We start from the raw sequence: 19,715 nt of genomic DNA on the forward strand, positions 1-19,715 counted from the left end.
ACATTTCGAGTAGGAAAACCCTTCTAATGTACCTCGTCTTTACTTCTGTAAAAAAGGGATCATAATTTTAAAATAGGCAGATTTTAACATTTTCTGTAAGGCAAAGGGGCTTGACCACAGTTGAGGTTCCACAGCATAATGACAGGAGAAAACCCTTCCACAAGGGGCCCAAGTCCATCCCTTCAATTGCACAGTGCCTGACGTGACTGCCTGGACGAGACAGGCTAGTTCAGTGAAAGCAATGACAGGGAATCAGAAAGATGTAGGAAGAAACTAAGAGTCAGTAAGCTCTGGGGAAGGATGTTTTTTTCCAAGTGATGAACTAGAAATCAGAGAAGGATGAAAGAGCTCTGTTTTGGCGATGGGTATGGAAGGTGTAATAAGAAGCTGAAACAAACAAACAAAACAAGAATTTCTCCGATTCAGACTTTCCTTTGAGTGATGATGGGAAGAAAGATTGTTTTTCTAAAACAAGACAAAGCATTAGAAAAGTGAAGTTTTCATAGTAGCATAAAGGGTTAATGTGATCAGAGTGGAAAATATCAGCAGATTGCTTGTTTACTTCATCTGGGTTCAATGACTCAAGTCATTAAGGCTGTAGACAAGGGTCGTGGTTATCACCTGAGTTGATGGGAGGGTTTCGGATAACATCAGCAATAATCTTTTGAATCTCTGGAGTCAGGCCTGCTCGCTCTGTATCGACTGGGTAGCCAGCTTTCATCGCTTGGGATAAGTGCATGCCAACTGCTGTGAGAGGCAGAGTCCTCTTCTCAGCTGTATCCTTCTAGAGCAAGGGCAGCAAAACAATCAGTGAGTTTTTTTTAAGCTTCCACCGTGCTGTATAGAAACACAAGGTCCAAAACCTTCAGGTAGTAAGTGTTCACTGAGAAATAAAACAGTGGACTGAACCTTCATTTACATTTCTCATTTTAACTAATTCTTCAAAATGACTCACGTGCTAGAACTCCCCAGGTGCGGCTGCTTTGTATACTTCCTATATTGAATGAAGCAAAACCACCCAGCTTTAGCTGAGATCAGTCCTCACCCTTCTGCAATTATTCACCTTAAAAACCCATTAGTAACAGAGAACAGTCATTCCACGTAAGTCTCATAGCTGCCACGACCTTTTAAAAATACAGCAAACTGTAACTCAATAAACTGCACACTTGAAATAACACATGGCCTTTCAGTTACATGAACTTCCAGGAAGACAAATGCTAAAATGCTTAGTGGTAACATCAGGTTCCAAACGTATTCTATAAAAGGTTCTCAAAAAGACTTTAACAAGTGCTTTAAGTGGCTCTATTCATAAAATAAGAACACACACAATTTACAAGGGGCTGTCATCTTTTAGCCTAGTACTGAACTTAACATGAATTGTGCTAAATTAAGGACATTGCTACATATTTATGTAGCTTTTAAACAAATGCAGCTCCAAATCCAGTTAAGGTGTCTGTTAGATAAAATATTCTTCTCAACATTCAGGAAGTTCAATCACTCAGCTCTAAATTATTTCATGATACTCTTTTTTAACACACCTTGAAAGCCTAAATTTGGAGTGTATGTGTATGAATGCTGATATTTTCACAAAACAGGGCACGTAAAGCAATATTCTTCATCACTCAAAGGAAGGTTTTTAGTTACTTCCATGTCTGCCTAATATCAGGGTTATTTGATACCAGGCATCATATTACCTAAAACTAATTGTATTATAGCTCCTGATTAATTGGCCCTTAGGCATGTTTAATTTTGTGCTTAACTAGCAAGACCCCCCCCCCTCAGGCTCCCTGGAGGCACAGATAATTACACCACAATATTTCACAATAATATACAACCAAATAATAGCAGAAGACCCAAATGAAGATATACCACTCCTCATATTTTTAACCATGAATAGGGAATATATGAAACTTCATATCCTGGCTGAGTATGAGAATACAATTTATTCAAAAAATTTAGAGGCTATTCCATATTTTCTTAGTAATTACATACAGTTTTGCCATACATATTTGGTCCAATTATATATATACAAGCATTTTTAACATGTTACTGTTTAAATAAGAGACTGAACTTAAAATTCCTCTTTATCATGTAATTTGTTTCAAAAAGAGTACAGTGGAATTATTTGGTTCTTTGTGTAATGGCTTTCAAACTTTTAATTAAGGAGTTTGGCTATCTAAGTAGAACATCTATTAATGACTAAGACAAGCTAGGGACTGTTTATTCTTATTTATATTGAATCTTAAACAGAATAGAAAGTGTGTAATGGAGCCTAGAGCATGAGACACAGAGAACAGAAAAAAGAGGCCCTGGACCATACAGCCTGATCTAAATCAATTTAACATTAGAGAGGATAGGAATGCAGATCAGTGAAACTCAGGGGGAAGCCTCATTCTGCCCTTCTGCCACTAAGATACCCTCTTCATTTTGTGTATTTAAAAAATCTCCACAACCTTAAGGACTTGTGCCACAATGATGAAGAAACAGGAAGTATGGCCATTTTTCACAGCAGTCAGATTTCTTTCAAAGAGCATCAAGCAGACACAGTTAAGAAAAAAAAAAACCCATGACACTAGAGAAGAGAGTGAAAAGCAAGTTTGTTGCTTTTTTAAAACTTATTTTTAGCTTCTTGGACATCCTTCCAGAGATATTCTATGCACTTTTGTATACATACACAGGGATACATGAATATGTGTGAAAGTGAAAGAATTGCTCAGTCATGTCCAACTCTTTGCAACCCCATGGACTGTAGCCCACCAGGCTCCTCTGTCTATAGGACTTCCCAGGAAAGAATACTGGAGTGGGTTGCCATTTTCTTTTCCAGGGGATCTTCCTGATCCAGGGACTGAACCCCAGTCTCCTGCACTGCAGGCAGATTCTTTACCATCTGAGCCACCAGGGAAACCCATTTATAAATATATAAGCATGCAAATCCATATATATACACATTTATGTACATTTTTCACACCACTAGGCACCTTCCTTTTTCTACTTAACAATGTATCTTAGAGATTATCTATTATCAGTACATACTATAATAGTTTTTTAACTATTAATCCCATTAAAAAAGTAGCTTCAAAATATGGCTGCTTCAACATCCCTAAGCTATAAATGTGTTAATCAGTACCTCTGATACAACCTCTGTAAGATGATCATGCTCAAACTATACTTGCTGATTTTACTAGAAGTAGGCTTAGAAAAAGAAAATGACCTTGTTCTAAAATTAATTATAAAATGAACCAATGTGAAACACTGTAGGATTATAAGAAATTTATCCCAATTTAATACTGAAAAGCTGATAAAATACATTTAGATAAATTTAAAAATTCCCTCTAACTTGAAAGTAACACTTACCAAAGACATTTTCTTTTCTTGGAAAAAAGAATATGTAATGGCCACAGACGGTGAAAGTGAATTTGCTTTATTTTCCAGCACCAAATTTTTCTTCTCTTCTTCCTGTAGTTCTGTGCTTGAAAAGAGGTCTGTCTACACAATTTTAAATGTAGCACAAATAATCAAAAATAATATCAATATAATGATAGAATATAAACATGATCATTAGCTATTAAGGAAAAAAATAACATAAACTTCAAGGAACTGCCCCAAATTCTCTTTTTATGAGAAGCTCAAAAAAGAACGTTTTTTTTTTTACATATTGATTTTTAAAAGTAAAATAGGCTACAGTGAATAAATTTTGAATAAAGTATTTGCAATAGCAAACATGGTTACAGAACTAAAAATTACCAGTCTTCTCCTTAAGCCAAAAGGAGAGAATACAGATGAACTATAATGTTGACCACACTGCTTCTAAATTAGTCCCCTAATCCCCTGGAAGTGAATAGTGAATAAATAAATGAAGTTTTAATTTCTATCTACATTTGAAAGTAAGATAATTTATTAATCTAAAATAACGTATTCATTCAAATTTTAAAACCTCTCAACAAAATAAACAGATACCAGCAGCCTTGACAACTATTTTAGTATATTAATTATGTAACTAGTGGTTATCAGTGGGGAGAGGGATGGGGGAAGGGGCATGATAGGGAAAGGGGATTAAGAGGTACAAAGTTCTGGGTATAAAATAAGTTACAAGGAGGTAACATACAGCACAGGGCACATAGCCAGTATTTTATAACTTTGGAGTATCATATATAAAACTATTGAATCACTATGTTGTACATATGAAACTAATATAATACTGTAAGTCAACTATATTTAATTTTTAAAAACTGGTAACTAATATGTTTTTATAACTGATTTAATAAAGAAACTCTCCAAATTCATTTTCTAAGTGTCCAGCATGGAAATTAAAATGAAGGGAGAAAATGATGCTTTTGAAGCATGTTTTGAAATCGTCAAAAAAAGTTAATTCTCTCAGAGCTCCAGTAAATCACAGTATTTTACCTGAACGCTATTTATTTGACAGAAACGTCTGATGACTTCCAACAGAGGGGCCAACATCACAGCTTTGCCTTCAGAAACACCATCGATCCTTTTCACATTTTCAACTGTAGTAGGTCTATCATTTTAAAAAATTAAAGTCAAGAAACCACTGAAACATTACTACTCCAGCAACAAAGCTGATGGATATTTAGCTTCATACTGGCCTTCAATACGCATGTGTTAATGTTTGTTCCAGAAACCAAAACCATGTATAAAACAAGTAATCAGGTTTCGAGTCTCAGAGGACAACCAAAGGCTAAGGCCTCGACCTGCCTCCTGAGAAACCTGTATGCAGGTCAGGAAGCAACAGTCAGAACTGGACATGGAACAACAGACTGGTTCCAAGTAGGAAAAGGAGTACGTCAAGGCTGTGTATTGTCACTCTGCTTACTTAACTTATATGCAGAGTACATCATGAGAAACGCTGGGCTGGAGGAAGCACAAGCTGGAATCAAGATTGCCGGGAGAAATATCAATAACCTCAGATATGCAGATGACACCACCCTTACGACAGAAAGTGAAGAGGAACTAAAAAGCCTCTTGATGAAAGTGAAATAGAGTGAAAAAGTTGGCTTAAAGCTCAACATTCAGAAGACGAAGATCATGGCATCCGGTCCCATCACTTCATGGCAAATAGATGGGGAAACAGTGGAAACAGTGTCAGACTTTATTTTTTGGGGCTCCGAAATCACTGCGATGGTGACTGCAGCCATGAAATTAAAAGACGCTTACTCCTTGGAAGGAAAGTTATGACCAACCTAGATAGCATATTGAAAAGCAGAGACATGACTTTGCCAACAAAGGTCCATCTAGTCAAGGCTATGGTTTTTCCAGTGGTCGTGTATGGATGTGACAGTTGGACTGTGAAGAAAGCTGAGCCCTGAATAATTGATGCTTTTGAACTGTGGCGTTGGAGAAGACTCTTGAGAGTCCCTTGGACTGCAAGGAGATCCAACCAGTCTATTCTAAAGGAGATCAGCCCTGGGTGTTCTTTGGAAGGAATGATGCTAAAGCTGAAACTCCAGTACTTTGGCCACCCCATGCGAAGAGTTGACTCATTGGAAAAGACTGATGCTGGGAGGGATTGGGGCAGGAGGAGAAGGGGACGATAGAGGATGAGATGGCTGGATGGCATCACCGACTCGATGGACATGAGTTTGAGTGAACTCCGGGAGTTGGTGATGGACAGGGAGGCCTGGCGTGCTGTGATTCATGGGGTCACAAAGAGTCGGACACGACTGAGCGACTGAACTGAATTGAACTGAATTGAACTGGTGGCTCAGATGGTAAAGAGTCTGCCTGCAATGCGGGAGACCTGGGTTCGATCCCTGGGTCGGGAAGACCCCCTGGAGAAGGAAATGGCAACCCACTCCAGTATTCTGCCTAGAAAATCCCATGGACGGAGGAGCCTGGCAGGCTACAGTCCATGGGGTCACAAAGAGTCAGACACGACTGAGCGACTTCACATTCACTTAAGACTGAGAAACTAGTTAAAAGTAAAGCGTGGTAAAGAAAGATTAATTTGTTATTCATATATCAGATGAGATAGAGAGAGAGACTGATGAAAGAGAAACTAATTAGAGGCTTTTACAATAGTTCAAGGGTAATGGTCTGAACTACCATGCTGTCACTAAAAACAAATGAAGAAAAGCATAAACGGATTACACAAGGAACAATTAAACAAAAAAGTCTAAAAACTATATAATAAAAGACGGGGCTATATATTAGAAGAGTAAAAGTAATATCAGAGGTATTAAAGAGGCGTGATGAGGAACATGATTGTATGAATAACAAAATTAAGGAATTCAGAAAGTAGAGTTCTGGTATTTGCATGAAATGCACATACATATGGGGGGTTGGTGGGTAATGTGTTAAGATTTTATAATATATCCTTGATCTGATTGCTGAAAACAGCTGGTTTCATAGAAATGTAGGACTAAAGCTCAGTGAAGAGATCACTGGCATCAACACAGGAGATTTGGGAACCACTTCTCAGATGTGACTGCTGGAGCTATAGTCGTGATATCACTTAATGATATATTTTACGAATCTATTATGTTAGAAGAAAATAAGTTAAAATATGTAAATAGTTTACCTCATTTTGGCCATATCCAACAATATCTTATTTGTTGCCAGAATAGCCGGAGGAACATCCATCATATTGGCGTGTTTCTGTCTAGCTGCTACCAATTCGCCATATAATGCAGTCTGAACAAAAAGCAAATAAACAACATCTGTTTAAATGTGCTTAGAAATATCCAGTCCTTTATTTCGGAGTTTCAGATAGTACATTTCCTCCTAGGATGAAAAAATAAATGGAACTGTATCTTAGCCTCTTTGTTAAGAACAATTTTTAAAATACTGGCAAGAGAATTTTAAGCATGCTTAGATTCATAACTATCTTCTCAAAAACTAACTGCCTCTCTACAGAAGTCATACCTGAGTCTCCTGCTCTTGAGCGGAAATAACAGGTTCTGAGGACTTGTAATATTTTCTTGGTGATGACACTATGATGCTAAAACAATTAAAAGAAAATTAATAACAAAAGCTTTTCTTTCTCCAAGTTCACTTTCTATTTTGCCTTCCAAATGAGAATATCTTTCCAAATCAATATTAACACTTGTATGTCATAATACCAGTAAGGTGACTGTTACTTAAATGAGAGCCTAGATTTTAAAGATTCTGGATCAAATACATACATTATAAAGGTAAAGTTAAAGCTGTAATTTGAGTTAATCACAAAATTGGTATAATTAAAAATACCATTTGCCTCCTCCTCCTCAATCAAATTCTTTGAAAGAAAATACTCCTTATCTACACTGAAGTAAAATAAGCTGTTTTAAACCAAAAGGAATACAATCTATAATCCTTCTTGTGATAGCACTGTTAATAATTTATAAATTTATAATAATTTTTGGTTGCTGAGGAAAATTAGCATGGATTTAATTAAATTATTGACAATTTTCTTCAAAACCAAACTAACAAAAATAAGCCAGAAGGTGTAATTTTGCCTTTGACTCGTTAAAAGAAAACTTCAAAACACCCAATTAGCAAATATATGAAAGGTGTTAGGCAGCACATTAGACGGAACACCAACTTCTACAAGAGGCATTTCTCACTGATAAATTACTTATAAACAGGAAAAGTTATAAAAATGAAATTGTATGGAACAGCATATGTAAAAGATTTTAATTATAAAGAGGAAAAGTTATAAAATTGAAATTGTATAGAATAGCATATGTATAAGATGTCAAAGTTAAATAAATTTCTGCTTTTAGGGGTGAAAGAGAAGAACATGCTTGATATTTAAGAAATGCTTATAAATTTCCCAGCTGCAAGGGCTCAACATCTACAGTGTAAGGACTTCAATTTTATAATTATCAGATCCTGGATCATGGAAAAAGCAAGAGAGTTCCAGAAAAGCATCTATTTCTGCTTTATTGACTATGCCAAAGTCTTTGACTGTGTGGATCACAATAAACTGGAAAACTCTGAAAGAGATGGGAATACCAGACCACCTGATCTGCCTCTTGAGAAATCTGTATGCAGGTCAGGAAGCAACAGTTAGAACTGGACATGGAACAACAGACTGGTTCCAAATAGGAAAAGGAGTACGTCAAGGCTGTATATTGTCACCCTGCTTATTTAACTTCTATGCAGAGTACATCATGAGAAACGCTGGACTGGAAGAAACACAAGCTGGAATCAAGATTACCGGGAGAAATCTCAATAACCTCAGATATGCAGATGACACCCTTATGGCAGAAAGTGAAGAGGAACTCAAAAGCCTCTTGATGAAAGTGAAAGTGGAGAGTGAAAAGTTGGCTTAAAGCTCAACATTCAGAAAACGAAGATCATGGCATCCGGTCCCATCACTTCATGGGAAATAGATGGGGAAACAGTGGAAATAGTGTCAGACTTTATTTTTCTGGGCTCCAAAATCACTGCAAATGGTGACTGCAGCCATGAAATTAAAAGACGCTTACTCCTTGGAAGGAAAGTTATGACCAACCTAGATAGCATATTCAAAAGCAGAGACATTACTTTGCCAACAAAGGTTCGTCTAGTCAAGGCTATGGTTTTTCCTGTGGTTATGTATGGATGTGGAAGTTGGACTGTGAAGAAGGCTGAGCGCCGAAGAGTTGATGCTTTTGAACTGTGGTGTTGGAGAAGACTCCTGAGACTCCTTGGACTGCAAGGAGATCCAACCAGTCCATTCTGAAGGAGATCAGCCCTGGGAATTCTTTGGAAGGAATGATGCTAAAGCTGAAACTCCAGTACTTTGGCCACCTCATGCGAAGAGTTGACTCATTGGAAAAGACTCTGATGCTGGGAGGGATTGGGGGCAAGAGGAGAAGGGGATGACAGAGGATGAGATGGCTGGATGGCATCACTGACTTGATGGATGTGAGTGTGAGTGAACTCCGGGAGTTGGCGATGGACAGGGAGGCCTGGTGTGCTGTGATTCATGGGGTCGCAAAGAGTCGGACACGACTGAGCAACTGATCTGATCTGATCACTAAAACAGATTTGAACATGAGGAAAGATAACTCCAGTTCAAAGAATTAGTCATATCAGATTACTCAAGACAATTATAAATTTGTTTGAAGTAATATATTTACTTTTATCTTAGTATTTATGGAAATCTTTATACTAATGGACTATTTGCAAATTGTTACTTTAAAATAGTTCTCAGAAAAATTTTATTATCATATATACTGGCAAAATTCTGGCTAATATACCCCTGAAGCAAAAATACAGGTGGAAAATGTTTGATAGAAAACATTTTCCCTATGAATGCTATAACAATGTACAGAAGGGCTTCCCTGGTGGCTCAGTGGTAAAGAATCCACCTGCCAAGGCAGGTGACATGGGTTTAATCCCTGGTCTGAGATCTCACATGCCGTGGAGCAACTAAGCCCACGTGCCACAACTATTGGGCCTGCGCTCTAACATAGAGCCTGTGCTCTGCAACGAGAAGCTCGCTCGCCACAACTAGAGAGGAGCCCCCACTCGCCGCAGCGAGAGAAAAGCCTCTGCAGCAACAAAGACCTAGCACAGACAAGAATTAATAAGATTAGAAAAAGAAAGTGCACAGAAGAAACATTCAAAATATACAATGAATATCATCAAAGAGGTAAGTGAAGATCCTACACCCATGAATCAAGAAAAGATTGCTATACATGGTTCAACAAAGAAGACAGAGAACGAGAAATACTTCTTAGAAATTAAAATTTTTATAATTAAAACTAAAATCTCACTGGATGTGTTAGTCGCTCAGTCGTGTCTGACTCTTTATGAGCCCATGAACTGCAGTCCGCCAGGCTCCTTTGTCCATGGGATTCTCCAAAGGCAAGAATACTAGAATGGGTAGCCTTTCCCTTCTCCACTGGAACTTCCCAACCCAGTGATCAAACCCAGGTCTTCCACATTGCAGGCAGATTCTTTACCAAATGACCCAACAGAGAAGCTTCTCATTAGATGGGAGGGGATACAAAGGCAAGGAACTCTCCAAGAAAATAAACAAATGAAAACAGGTTGAAAATAGGAGAAATTAAAAATTAGTAATAGGAACATTAAAAATCAAGAAAACAAAGAAGATAATTAAGGGAGCGGTGGTCGTAACAACACAGTTTGCCTTAGTATACAATATTTGAGCATATATAATAAAAACAAATTATTTATATGACCAAAACTTGAAATATAATTTTGTTCCAGGGAAGCAAAGGGATTGAAAGTAAGGAAATGAGGGAAGCAGATATGGGAAACAAGCCTTTAGTTTACCATTATAGAATATAAACAGAAAATTTCTAAAATTAATTGAGTCAAAAAACAGTAATCTAAGCATGTCAGAAATATGCAGGCAACCTCTCACCTGTCAGAATGGCTATCATCAAAAGTCTATGAATAACACACGTTGAAGAGAATGCAGAGAAAAGGAAATCCTTGTACAATGCTGGTGAGAATTTAAACTGGTGCAGCCACTACAGAAAACAGTATGGAGGTCACTCAAAAAACTAAAATTGAGTTGCCACATGATCCAGCAATTCCAGAACTAGGTACACAGCCAGAAAAAAGCAAAAACACTAATTCGAAGATACATACATGCCAGTGTTCACTATTTATAACAGCCAAGATATGGAAGCAACCCAAATGCTCATCAACAGATGAATGGATAAAAAAGATGTGGTGTATAGATATACAATGGACTTACAACTCGGCCATAAAAAGAAGGAAATTCTGCTATCTACAACAACATGGATGGATCTAGAGAATATTATCTGTAGTGAAGTAAGTCAGGAAGAGAAAGACAAATACTGGATGATATCGCGTATGTGCTAAGCTTGCCAGGCTCCTCTGTCCATGGGATTCTCTGGAGTGGGTTGCCATTTTCTCCTCCAGGGAATCTTCCCAGTCCAGAAATCGAACCCATTTCTCTTACATCCCCTGCACTGGCAGGTGGCTTCTTTACCACTAGTGCCGCCTGGGAAGCCATGATATCACTTATATGTGGAATCCAAAAAATAACAAAATGAATGTATATGGAAAAGTCACAGGTTTTATACCAAAGGGAAGAGGCAGGAGGGGAGGAGCTAATTTAGGAGAATGGGATTAAAAGTTACAAACTACTATGTTTAAAAATAAATAAGCAACAAGGATATATTGTATGGCACAAGGAATCGTAGCTGTTACCTTGTAATAACGTTAATGGAGTATAATCAGTAAAAATACAGAATCACTATGCTGTACACCTGAAGAAAGTGAAAGTGAAAGTCGCTCAGCCGTATCCGACTCTTTGGGACCCCATGGACTATACAGTCCACGGAATTCTCCAAACTATATTGTAAATCATCAATACATCCATTTTATAAAAAAGGAAAGATGAGTGATTGAAAACAATAGCCTCTCTCTTAGCCTTTTCCCCACTTTTTCAGCCTTTCAAAGAGAAATGTAAAATAAAAATAAAATATATGTTGAAAAGGCATTTTTAAAAAAAAGAAATATGGAGGCCAATTGCTTCTATAAAACAGAACATGGGTTTGAGAAGGGTGTGAACTTATGCTTTGTTATATGTCTTTAAGTGCCAATCGACTTTTAAAAAATTCACATGTATTATTTTAATGAAAATTCAAATGAAATTTAAAATAATAATTATTGATACATAAGCATCATTATTATTTCTGTACACTAAGCCTGTCCATTAAAATTAACTACTGGACCACTCCATGGGTATCTCAAAGTTGGGTTTGTCTATCACTAAAACTCCTAAGTTAACCTCATCCCCTAAACATACAACCCTTCAAACCTGGCTTCCTCTTACATGGCCCAGGGAAGGAAATGGCAGCACTTAACCTACTCTCAAAGACAGAAATCCAAGCGTCACACTCAAGTCCTCCATTTTTATCAACCTGTATCTTTTCAGTCACTGAGTCCTAACAATTCCATCTCCTAAATATCTCACAAATCTCTTCTCTCCACGCCTACTGCCACTTCCCTCGACTAATCTACCATCACCTCCTGCAAACGGCACACCAACAGCCTTTCTACTTGTGTCTCTACAACGCTGCTCCTCCTGCAATCCATTCCCTCCACAGCCAGTCATCAACCACGGGTCGACACGCTAGGGTGCTCGGGCCAAATCTGTCTGTTCTGGCAAAGTTTGTAGCTAAGAATGGCTTCTGTACATTTTTTAAAGGTTAAAAAAAACATCAAAAGAAGAACATTGTGACACGTGAAAATGAAATGAAACTCAAATTTCAGTGTCCCTAAGTAAAGTTTTATTGGAAAAGAGCCCTACTCATTCATTTTCATATCATCCATGGCTGCTTTGAGGCCACAATGGCAAAGTTGTGTAGCTGAGACGGAGACCAAGTGAAAAGTTAAAGTCACTCAATCGTGTCCGATTCTTTGCGACCCCATGCACTATACAGTCCATGGAATTCTCCAGGCCAGAATACTGGAGTGGGTAGCCTTTCCCTTCTCCAGGGGATCTTCCCAACGCAGGGATCGAACCCAGGTCTCCCACATTGCAGGCAGATTCTTTACCAGCTGAGCCACCAGGGAAGCCCAAGAATACTGGAGTGGTTAGCCTATCCCTTTTCCAGGGGCACTTCCCAACTCAGGAATCAAACCAGGGTCTCTTGCACTGCAGGCAGATTCCTTACCAGCTGAACTACCAGGGAAGCCCACCTGGCCCTCAAAGCCTAAAATATTTATCTGATCCTTCATAGAAAATGTTTGTCAACACCTGTTCTCAGTCATAAATTTGATTATGTCACTGTCCTGCTTAAAACCCTTCCTTGGCTCCAACTGCCTGTATGATCAAATGGAGTGCTTGAAAGGAACTGGATATTCTTGATGTTATTGTTGTTTAGTCGCTCAGTTGTGTCCAAATCTATGCAACCCCGTGACTGTAGCCTACCAGGGATTTTCCAGGCAAAAATATTGGAGGAGGTTGCCATTTACTTCTCCAGGGGATCTTCCCGACCCAGGGATCGAGCCCTGTCTCCTGATAGGCAGGCAGATATTTTCACCACTGTGCCACCTGGGAAGCCCACCAGATGCTTGGGACCCCGTTCAATCCTCCAGTCTTAAATGTTACCACTCCCTTGCTTCCCTCTCCCAGGGAACTGCCAGCAAACTGCTGAGCTCCTCAATCACGTCATCCTCTGCTGCTTTCAGGTTTTAGTGTGTGGCCCATCCCACTGCTTAGAAAGTATTTCCGCATTTCACCTAACTTCTACTTAAGCCTCAAGTGTCACTTCCAAAGTGTGTTTCCAAAGTGCCACAGCCCTGGATTGTAATTTTCTGTTCCCTCATCTGTATATCCCACTAGAATACAAACTCTGAGACGGCCAGCGACTACGTCTCTATTAATCTCCACTCAATCCCAGTGCCTAAGGTAGTCCATGGCACCAAGAAGTCACAGGGAATATTTAAGTGAAGAAATGCTTCAGCATATTGAATGGGTTTACTGTTTTGCACATTCCTTAAACCTTCTGTTTACATGAAACACAGTCATCACATATGACATATCCAAATCAAAAAGAAATCATTTGATGTGGAAGACTGATATTATACATAGTACATGTTTCTATAAGCTCCAAAGCAATATTATTGAAGTGAGCACACCATTTAGAGAACAAACCATTTTCTTTCACTTAATATGTATGTAAATGTAGTCCACTTAACCTGTGCATATGTCCTCACAAGTTTTTAAACTATTTTCAGACCTTCTATAATTCGGTACATTCTCCATACTTTTATTAAGTCAGAAAGACAAATATTAAGCTTGAAAGCACAACAGATGTATCACCTTAATACCCACCATTGTATGTTGCCATAAGATCTCTTTCTTGAAAATGAAGTGGGAATATATGTATTTCATACAAATTATAATTAAATAGTGTATAGATGCTAAAGGTTAACAAACATAGATTTAAAAGTCACCTCTGTGATTAATTTATGCTCCTAACAAGTTAGTTAACCCTTAAGTCTCTTCAACCGTAAAATGGGGACAAATAATAGTAGCTAACTCAGAGGTTGTTGTAGGCATTAAATGACTATAAATGACTATATGACTATAAATGACATTAAATGACTATAAAGACTATATAAAGACTAGCATTTAGCACAAGCCTGGCAAACAATACCCAGAAGTGTTAGCTCTTAATATTAAAACTATAATTTTAATATTAAAACTATAATTTTATAAGTCTGCCTTAATAATTGTAATACTGGAGGCTTATGTTTGAACTTTCTTCTGCCAATGAAATAACCCAACATCTGATAGAGCTTTCTCTCTCGAAAAGAAAGAGAAAAAGTGCTAACAGAGTGATTATAGAGAATAAAAATGTGAATTCTGTACCTGTTTTTAGGACTGTTACTCCCAGAAGAAATTTTATCATGTGCTTTGTAAGAATACAGCTGATCCAAGTTAAACTGCTTTTAAACATATAAAGATCCATTTAAAAAAGAGAGAAGTTTCAAAAATCTTTTAAATATGCAGAAAATAAAATACAAAATATTACAATGATAATTTTTCCTCTGACTAAACATCTCATCAAAGAAATCAGCTGAAAATAAGCTCATGAATTATCAGTTTCTAATGTTCTTAAAGGCAGTTGGAAATACAGTGTAATGTCCCATTCCTTCCAAATCTAGAGAATATGTGGTCTAAAGAATTCTTAGAGACATGGAAAGAGCCAAAGTCATAAAAATGATTTAATTACATTCTGCATACTTTAATAAAGCAGAAAAGATTCACCAGAAAATTTAATTCATTTGTCCATCACCCCATCACCCTAGTATTCTAATTAGTGGAAGTCTGCCTGTGGATAAGTATTTAATCTGTAATAGTTACCTAAGATCCAAAACAAAGCAAGAAAATGTGTGTGTGTGTAACTTTAATGAGAACATTCAGGAATCAAGCTTGTTCTTCCATCAACTAAAAGTATCATAATCGCTAAGAAAAAAAAGACTCCAAAACAAATGAGTTATGAAGTAGGCATAAAAGAAAGTTACTTGCTCAAATACTTATAACTGTTCTATTAATCCCAGAAATCATATATTGCATATTTTATTCTGTTCATATAATTTCTCTCTCCAAATTTTATGTCTTGCTATATATGGCGTTTTCCTCTTTGAGTGGAAATAAAATGGAAATAAAAATTAAAATAGACATTGTATCAATGAAGAATGAAATAAATAAGAGCCATCTCTTCAACAAAAACAAACCTTCTCTGAAGTTAATTTAACTGGTACTTGATCACAGACATGTTCCTCAGTGCCTGAAGATACAGCTTTAGAACTGAAAAGTAATAAAATTATCTTACATGTTAAAATGTAATTATTTAATACATGAATCATCACACCTCTACTCTTAGAGAGGCAGATGAGATTATATTACTCTTTTAGAACTGATGATTTCTTTAAATCAACTCCCCGCCACCCCAAAAGAGATTAAGCTTTTTGAATTTTTTAAGTTTTAAAAGTAAAACTGATAATCTAATGTATAACATTGTGATTAGTCAGTAATACTATATTATAAACTTCAAAGTCACAAAGAGACTAAATCTTACTTGCTCTCTACACAGAAAAGTTATATTCAAGTAATGAGTTATGTGCTATTGCCATAATCAGAGTAAAATGTAAATGTATCAAACCAATACTTGTACACCTCAAACTTACACAGTGTTATATGTCCATTATATCTCATTTCTTTAAAAAAAGAAAAAAACTGAAAAATGATCAATAATGTATAAAAGTATATAGTGTATAAAAGTATGATCAATAATGTATAAAAATTATAAAAATGTATAAATAATGTATAAAAGTAAGTAGGCAACAACACATGTATTCCTTTCCCATCTTCTATATAGAAGAAGGCAATAAGGGATATGGATTCTTTCATATTGATCTCAATGCTGTTTCTCTATTTATTTTTAATTACAGTTGATTTACCAGACTGTGTTAGTTTCAGGTGTAAAGTGAAGTGATTCTGTTATACATATATATGTATATATCTACATTCTTTTTCTTTCCTGATTCTTTACCATTACAGTTTATTACAAGATGTCAAATATAGTTCCCTTTGCTATATACTTCTTTAATCAATAGGAAAGCAGCTTTCTAAATACTATAATTAACCACTTCCTATACACTAAGAACACCTTCGGAGTGTTCTATGATTTATTCTCCCTACTAACGGCCACCTCCAAACAGACTAAAAGAGGCATGCAAAAATGATTCTCTTTATTCATTTTACCCCATGTGGTGCCTGCTAATTGGAATAAAATGAATCATAAAAACCTGAAAGTTTAAAAGAAAAAGTGAAAAATGCACCTTGGTAGAAATGTCCTTGGACACAATTGTTCATTGGTTTGAAGGAAAAGCCTCGGAGGAGATTCTGTTTTGGCTTTAGCAAACCAGTTTCTACCCTATTGAACACAAGAAGACTCTTTTCAATGCACAGTGAGAATATGAAATCAAACAGGCAGACTTCTGCACGGTTTACCTTTTCCGTAAGGGTGCAAATCTTTACGTATTTGCTGTGCCCAGGAACTTCTGCCAAGAATCCCTCAATGATGAGCTGACGGGAAAGAGCCTTCCACCATTTCTCTGTGCGGTCCTTGCCCGTACCAAAGACACTGTGGCTGCGGTATCTATCTTCAAGACGCTGGGAATTCTGAAATTGGGAATAAAACTTAAAGTGTCTACTTAATTAAACAGGAGAAGTAAAACACAAAACCATCTACTGATTCTTTGGCTTTAATACTTAAGTTTCAGCTACCTAACTCACAAAAAATACACTTCAAACAGTGTTCCTTTTCTGCTTTAAAAAAAAAAAAAAAAACGGCAGGGAATTTCATCTAAAAATCACAAGCATTTCCCAACGCATAGGTACTTACTAGCTTTTTGATATGGGGCAAGTTGCTTACTTATCTGTGTTTCTATTTTCTTGGCTGCTATATAAGTATAATAATAATTCCAATCTCTTGGGGATGTTGTGAAGATTAAGTCAGTAACCAGGACAGGACAGAGCCTGGCTCCATAATACTAACTTTCTTTTTATGAGCTAACAGCTGATCCTTTAACTTAACCTGCATTCCTCAACATAAAAGTAAAAGCCCTGACTCAGTATCTAGTCAGTTTTCCTGGAACACTTGTAATGGCATTCTACACCTGCTAGGGGCTTACTTTTATAGTAGGAGATTCTATTGCTTGCAAACTAATAATACCAAAAGTATTAAGCTGCCTGACTAGCACTTGTTAGCAATCTGGACTCTAAAAATCATTCCTCTAGTCTTCCCTTTCAAAAGCAGAAAACAACGTGAAGTGAATGAACACATTTACTAGTATGAAGTTAGAAGATGCTCTTCTAATCAGTAGGGGTCTCTTCCCCTCATGAGCAATAATCAGTGTGAATACTGTGTATGGTGTGAATAAATTTACACTGCCTTGTTTCCATGGCAATCCCCACACAGAAAATATTTCTGCTCTTCCACATGGAGCATTTTGTCTTAAAGGAACCATATTCCTTTTTCAACTAGAAATCCAAACTTACCCAAGTAACATTTTTGAAAAGTCAAAATACTTTTCAGCAACAAATGTCTAACAATTTTTTTCTCTGTGCAAGGCATCTTCCATTTATTACGTATATGTTCCAGTTAACTTAATTTTCCAGGTTAACCCACAGACGAAGGAAATTGCTAAGGATGAGAAAGTTGCTATAGAGGACATGGGGACTTGGGCACTGATTTTTACAGAGCACACAATTTTCCACACACATTCTAACCAATCATAAACCTTTCTTCCAGTACCTCTAGATCATTCAACTTAAAAATACAAATTTAAAACTGCATGTGAACAGCATAATAAAACAGAAACAGCCCTAGAACAGCAGTTAGGAAAGCTGTCATTCATCCTGCTTCTGATACAAAGCAGACCTGAGGCAGCTCGTTTAACTTACGGGATTTTGTATCAACCATTGTGTAAAAGGTGGTAGAGTTAAACAATCGTTTTTCTCTAATAAGAGTCTTTACTTCTATGGGGCAACATCTCAAAAATGGAAATTATCAACCCGTTGTTTCCCTTTAAAAAGCAGGTTGGAAAAATCAGGGTACCAAATGGTGCATCAAGGAATGTGGAAATCTACTAACAGATGGATGTGTGTTAGAATAAAGAGAATCATATCCCCAGTCTTTAAACCACTATCAGGCTTCCCAAGTGGCTCAGTGGTAAAGAATCCGCCTGCCAATGAAAGGAGACTCAGAAGACACAGTTTTCAACCCCTGGGTTGGGAAGATCCCCTGGAGGAGAAAATGTCAAACCACTCCCATATTCTTGCCTGAGAAATCCCATGGACAGAGGAGCCTGGCGGGCCACAATCTATGGGGTCATAAAGAGTTGGACACAACTGAGTAACTGAACACACACACATGCTATCATGATACAGAAAACAAATTTGCCACTCCCTGAATTAACGTCTTTAAAAAAAATCACAGTTGTTTGTCGTGGAGGTTCTTCTTGCTGGGAATGCCACATTCCCCTCCATGCCTTCTTCCCTTGATATCTCTGAGTGCACAAATCTACTCTTAGCATCCACAAAATGGAAAAACTACTCTAGTTTTGCAGCTACTAACAACCATTCTCTCTTCAGAATTTGAATAATACTTTAACCTATTCCTTTGCTCCTCATCTCTTTTTATGCTGCAATACACTTATTTCTTCTCAAGTAACATCTTCTATACTGGATGATAAGTTTCACCTAATTTCACTTTGAATTCCCCACAAAACAGAGTACAGTGCCTCACACAAAAATAGCTGTTTAGGTTCTTCCACGACGTCCAGTGGCTAGGACTCTGCACTTGCGTTGCCTGGGGCACAGGTTCAATCCCTGGTTGAGGAACTGAGATCTCTCATGCCCCTGAGGCACAGCCACACACACACACAACAAAGACGTTTAATAACTAGCAGAAAAAAACAAAACAAAAAACAATTATAAACTCCACTGCTGAGGTTTTAATTTCCTGTGTTCTTAAAGTACAAAGTTCATAGTCTCTGTCTATATTAACTAATGTTTTCCTTTTGCTTCTTCCCCAGTCTCTTCAAGTCAAAGAAGTTCACAGCTACCATTTCAGGGCTTAAAAAAGTCATTTCTGGAACTGCTGTTCTATGTGAACAATCAAGCCAAAATATAAAGTAAAGATAATTATCTCGAGGCATATATATCAATCTGATAAAATAACCTGTCCAGAAAATTAAATGGATAACCCTCTCCTGCTAAGTTTGAAAATTATAAAGGGTGATTAAAACTACCAATAGTTTTCCAATGGTTGCATATAGTCAAAGCGTCTTTTATCAAGTGTTCTCTAATTCTGGAGCCATGATATGGTTCAGCACTTTAGTGATAGGAAAGAGGTTTCACTTAATCTCCTAATTATGCAAATTAATCACTATATCTGTTTTCTAATCAGTAAAATTAAGATAACTGCATATCTTAATACTATTCACAAAGGTGTTTAAAGATTTTTGGAAATCTCTTTATGTGGTGAGCTAGACCCCTAAAACAAATTTCCTTAGGCAACATTTCTACTATTTATTTTCCAACAAAATTTATGCTTTAAAAACAAAATTTCCCAGTGCACTGGGACAACCCTAAGGGATGGGATGGGGAGGGAGGTGGGAGTGGAGTTCAGGATGGGGTACACATATACACCCATGGCTGATTCATGTCAATGTATGGCAAAAACCACTACAGTACTGTAAAG

At 37.1% G+C, this 19,715-nt stretch overlaps 1 protein-coding gene across 4 annotated transcripts in view; it reads right to left on the reverse strand.

The window, feature by feature from the left end:
- WRN (WRN RecQ like helicase) overlaps positions 1 to 19,715 on the reverse strand; it is a 127,607-nt gene that overhangs the window by 9,205 nt on the left and 98,687 nt on the right. For 3 of the 4 annotated variants that reach the window (XM_070364311.1, XM_014477622.2, XM_070364309.1), the window contains 9 exons: positions 16,460 to 16,630; positions 16,288 to 16,382; positions 15,181 to 15,253; positions 14,312 to 14,388; positions 6,883 to 6,958; positions 6,539 to 6,651; positions 4,405 to 4,519; positions 3,355 to 3,486; positions 622 to 784 (listed from right to left, as the gene is read on the reverse strand). In XM_070364311.1, the coding sequence (XP_070220412.1) occupies positions 622 to 784; positions 3,355 to 3,486; positions 4,405 to 4,519; positions 6,539 to 6,651; positions 6,883 to 6,958; positions 14,312 to 14,388; positions 15,181 to 15,253; positions 16,288 to 16,382; positions 16,460 to 16,630 (1,015 nt within the window). The remainder of the gene's footprint in view (positions 1 to 621; positions 785 to 3,354; positions 3,487 to 4,404; positions 4,520 to 6,538; positions 6,652 to 6,882; positions 6,959 to 14,311; positions 14,389 to 15,180; positions 15,254 to 16,287; positions 16,383 to 16,459; positions 16,631 to 19,715) is intronic. The other variant, XM_070364310.1, reaches the window with a different exon arrangement.

The sequence above is a fragment of the Bos mutus genome, chromosome 27 (genome assembly GCF_027580195.1).
Source record: "Bos mutus isolate GX-2022 chromosome 27, NWIPB_WYAK_1.1, whole genome shotgun sequence".
NCBI lineage: Eukaryota > Metazoa > Chordata > Mammalia > Artiodactyla > Bovidae > Bos > Bos mutus.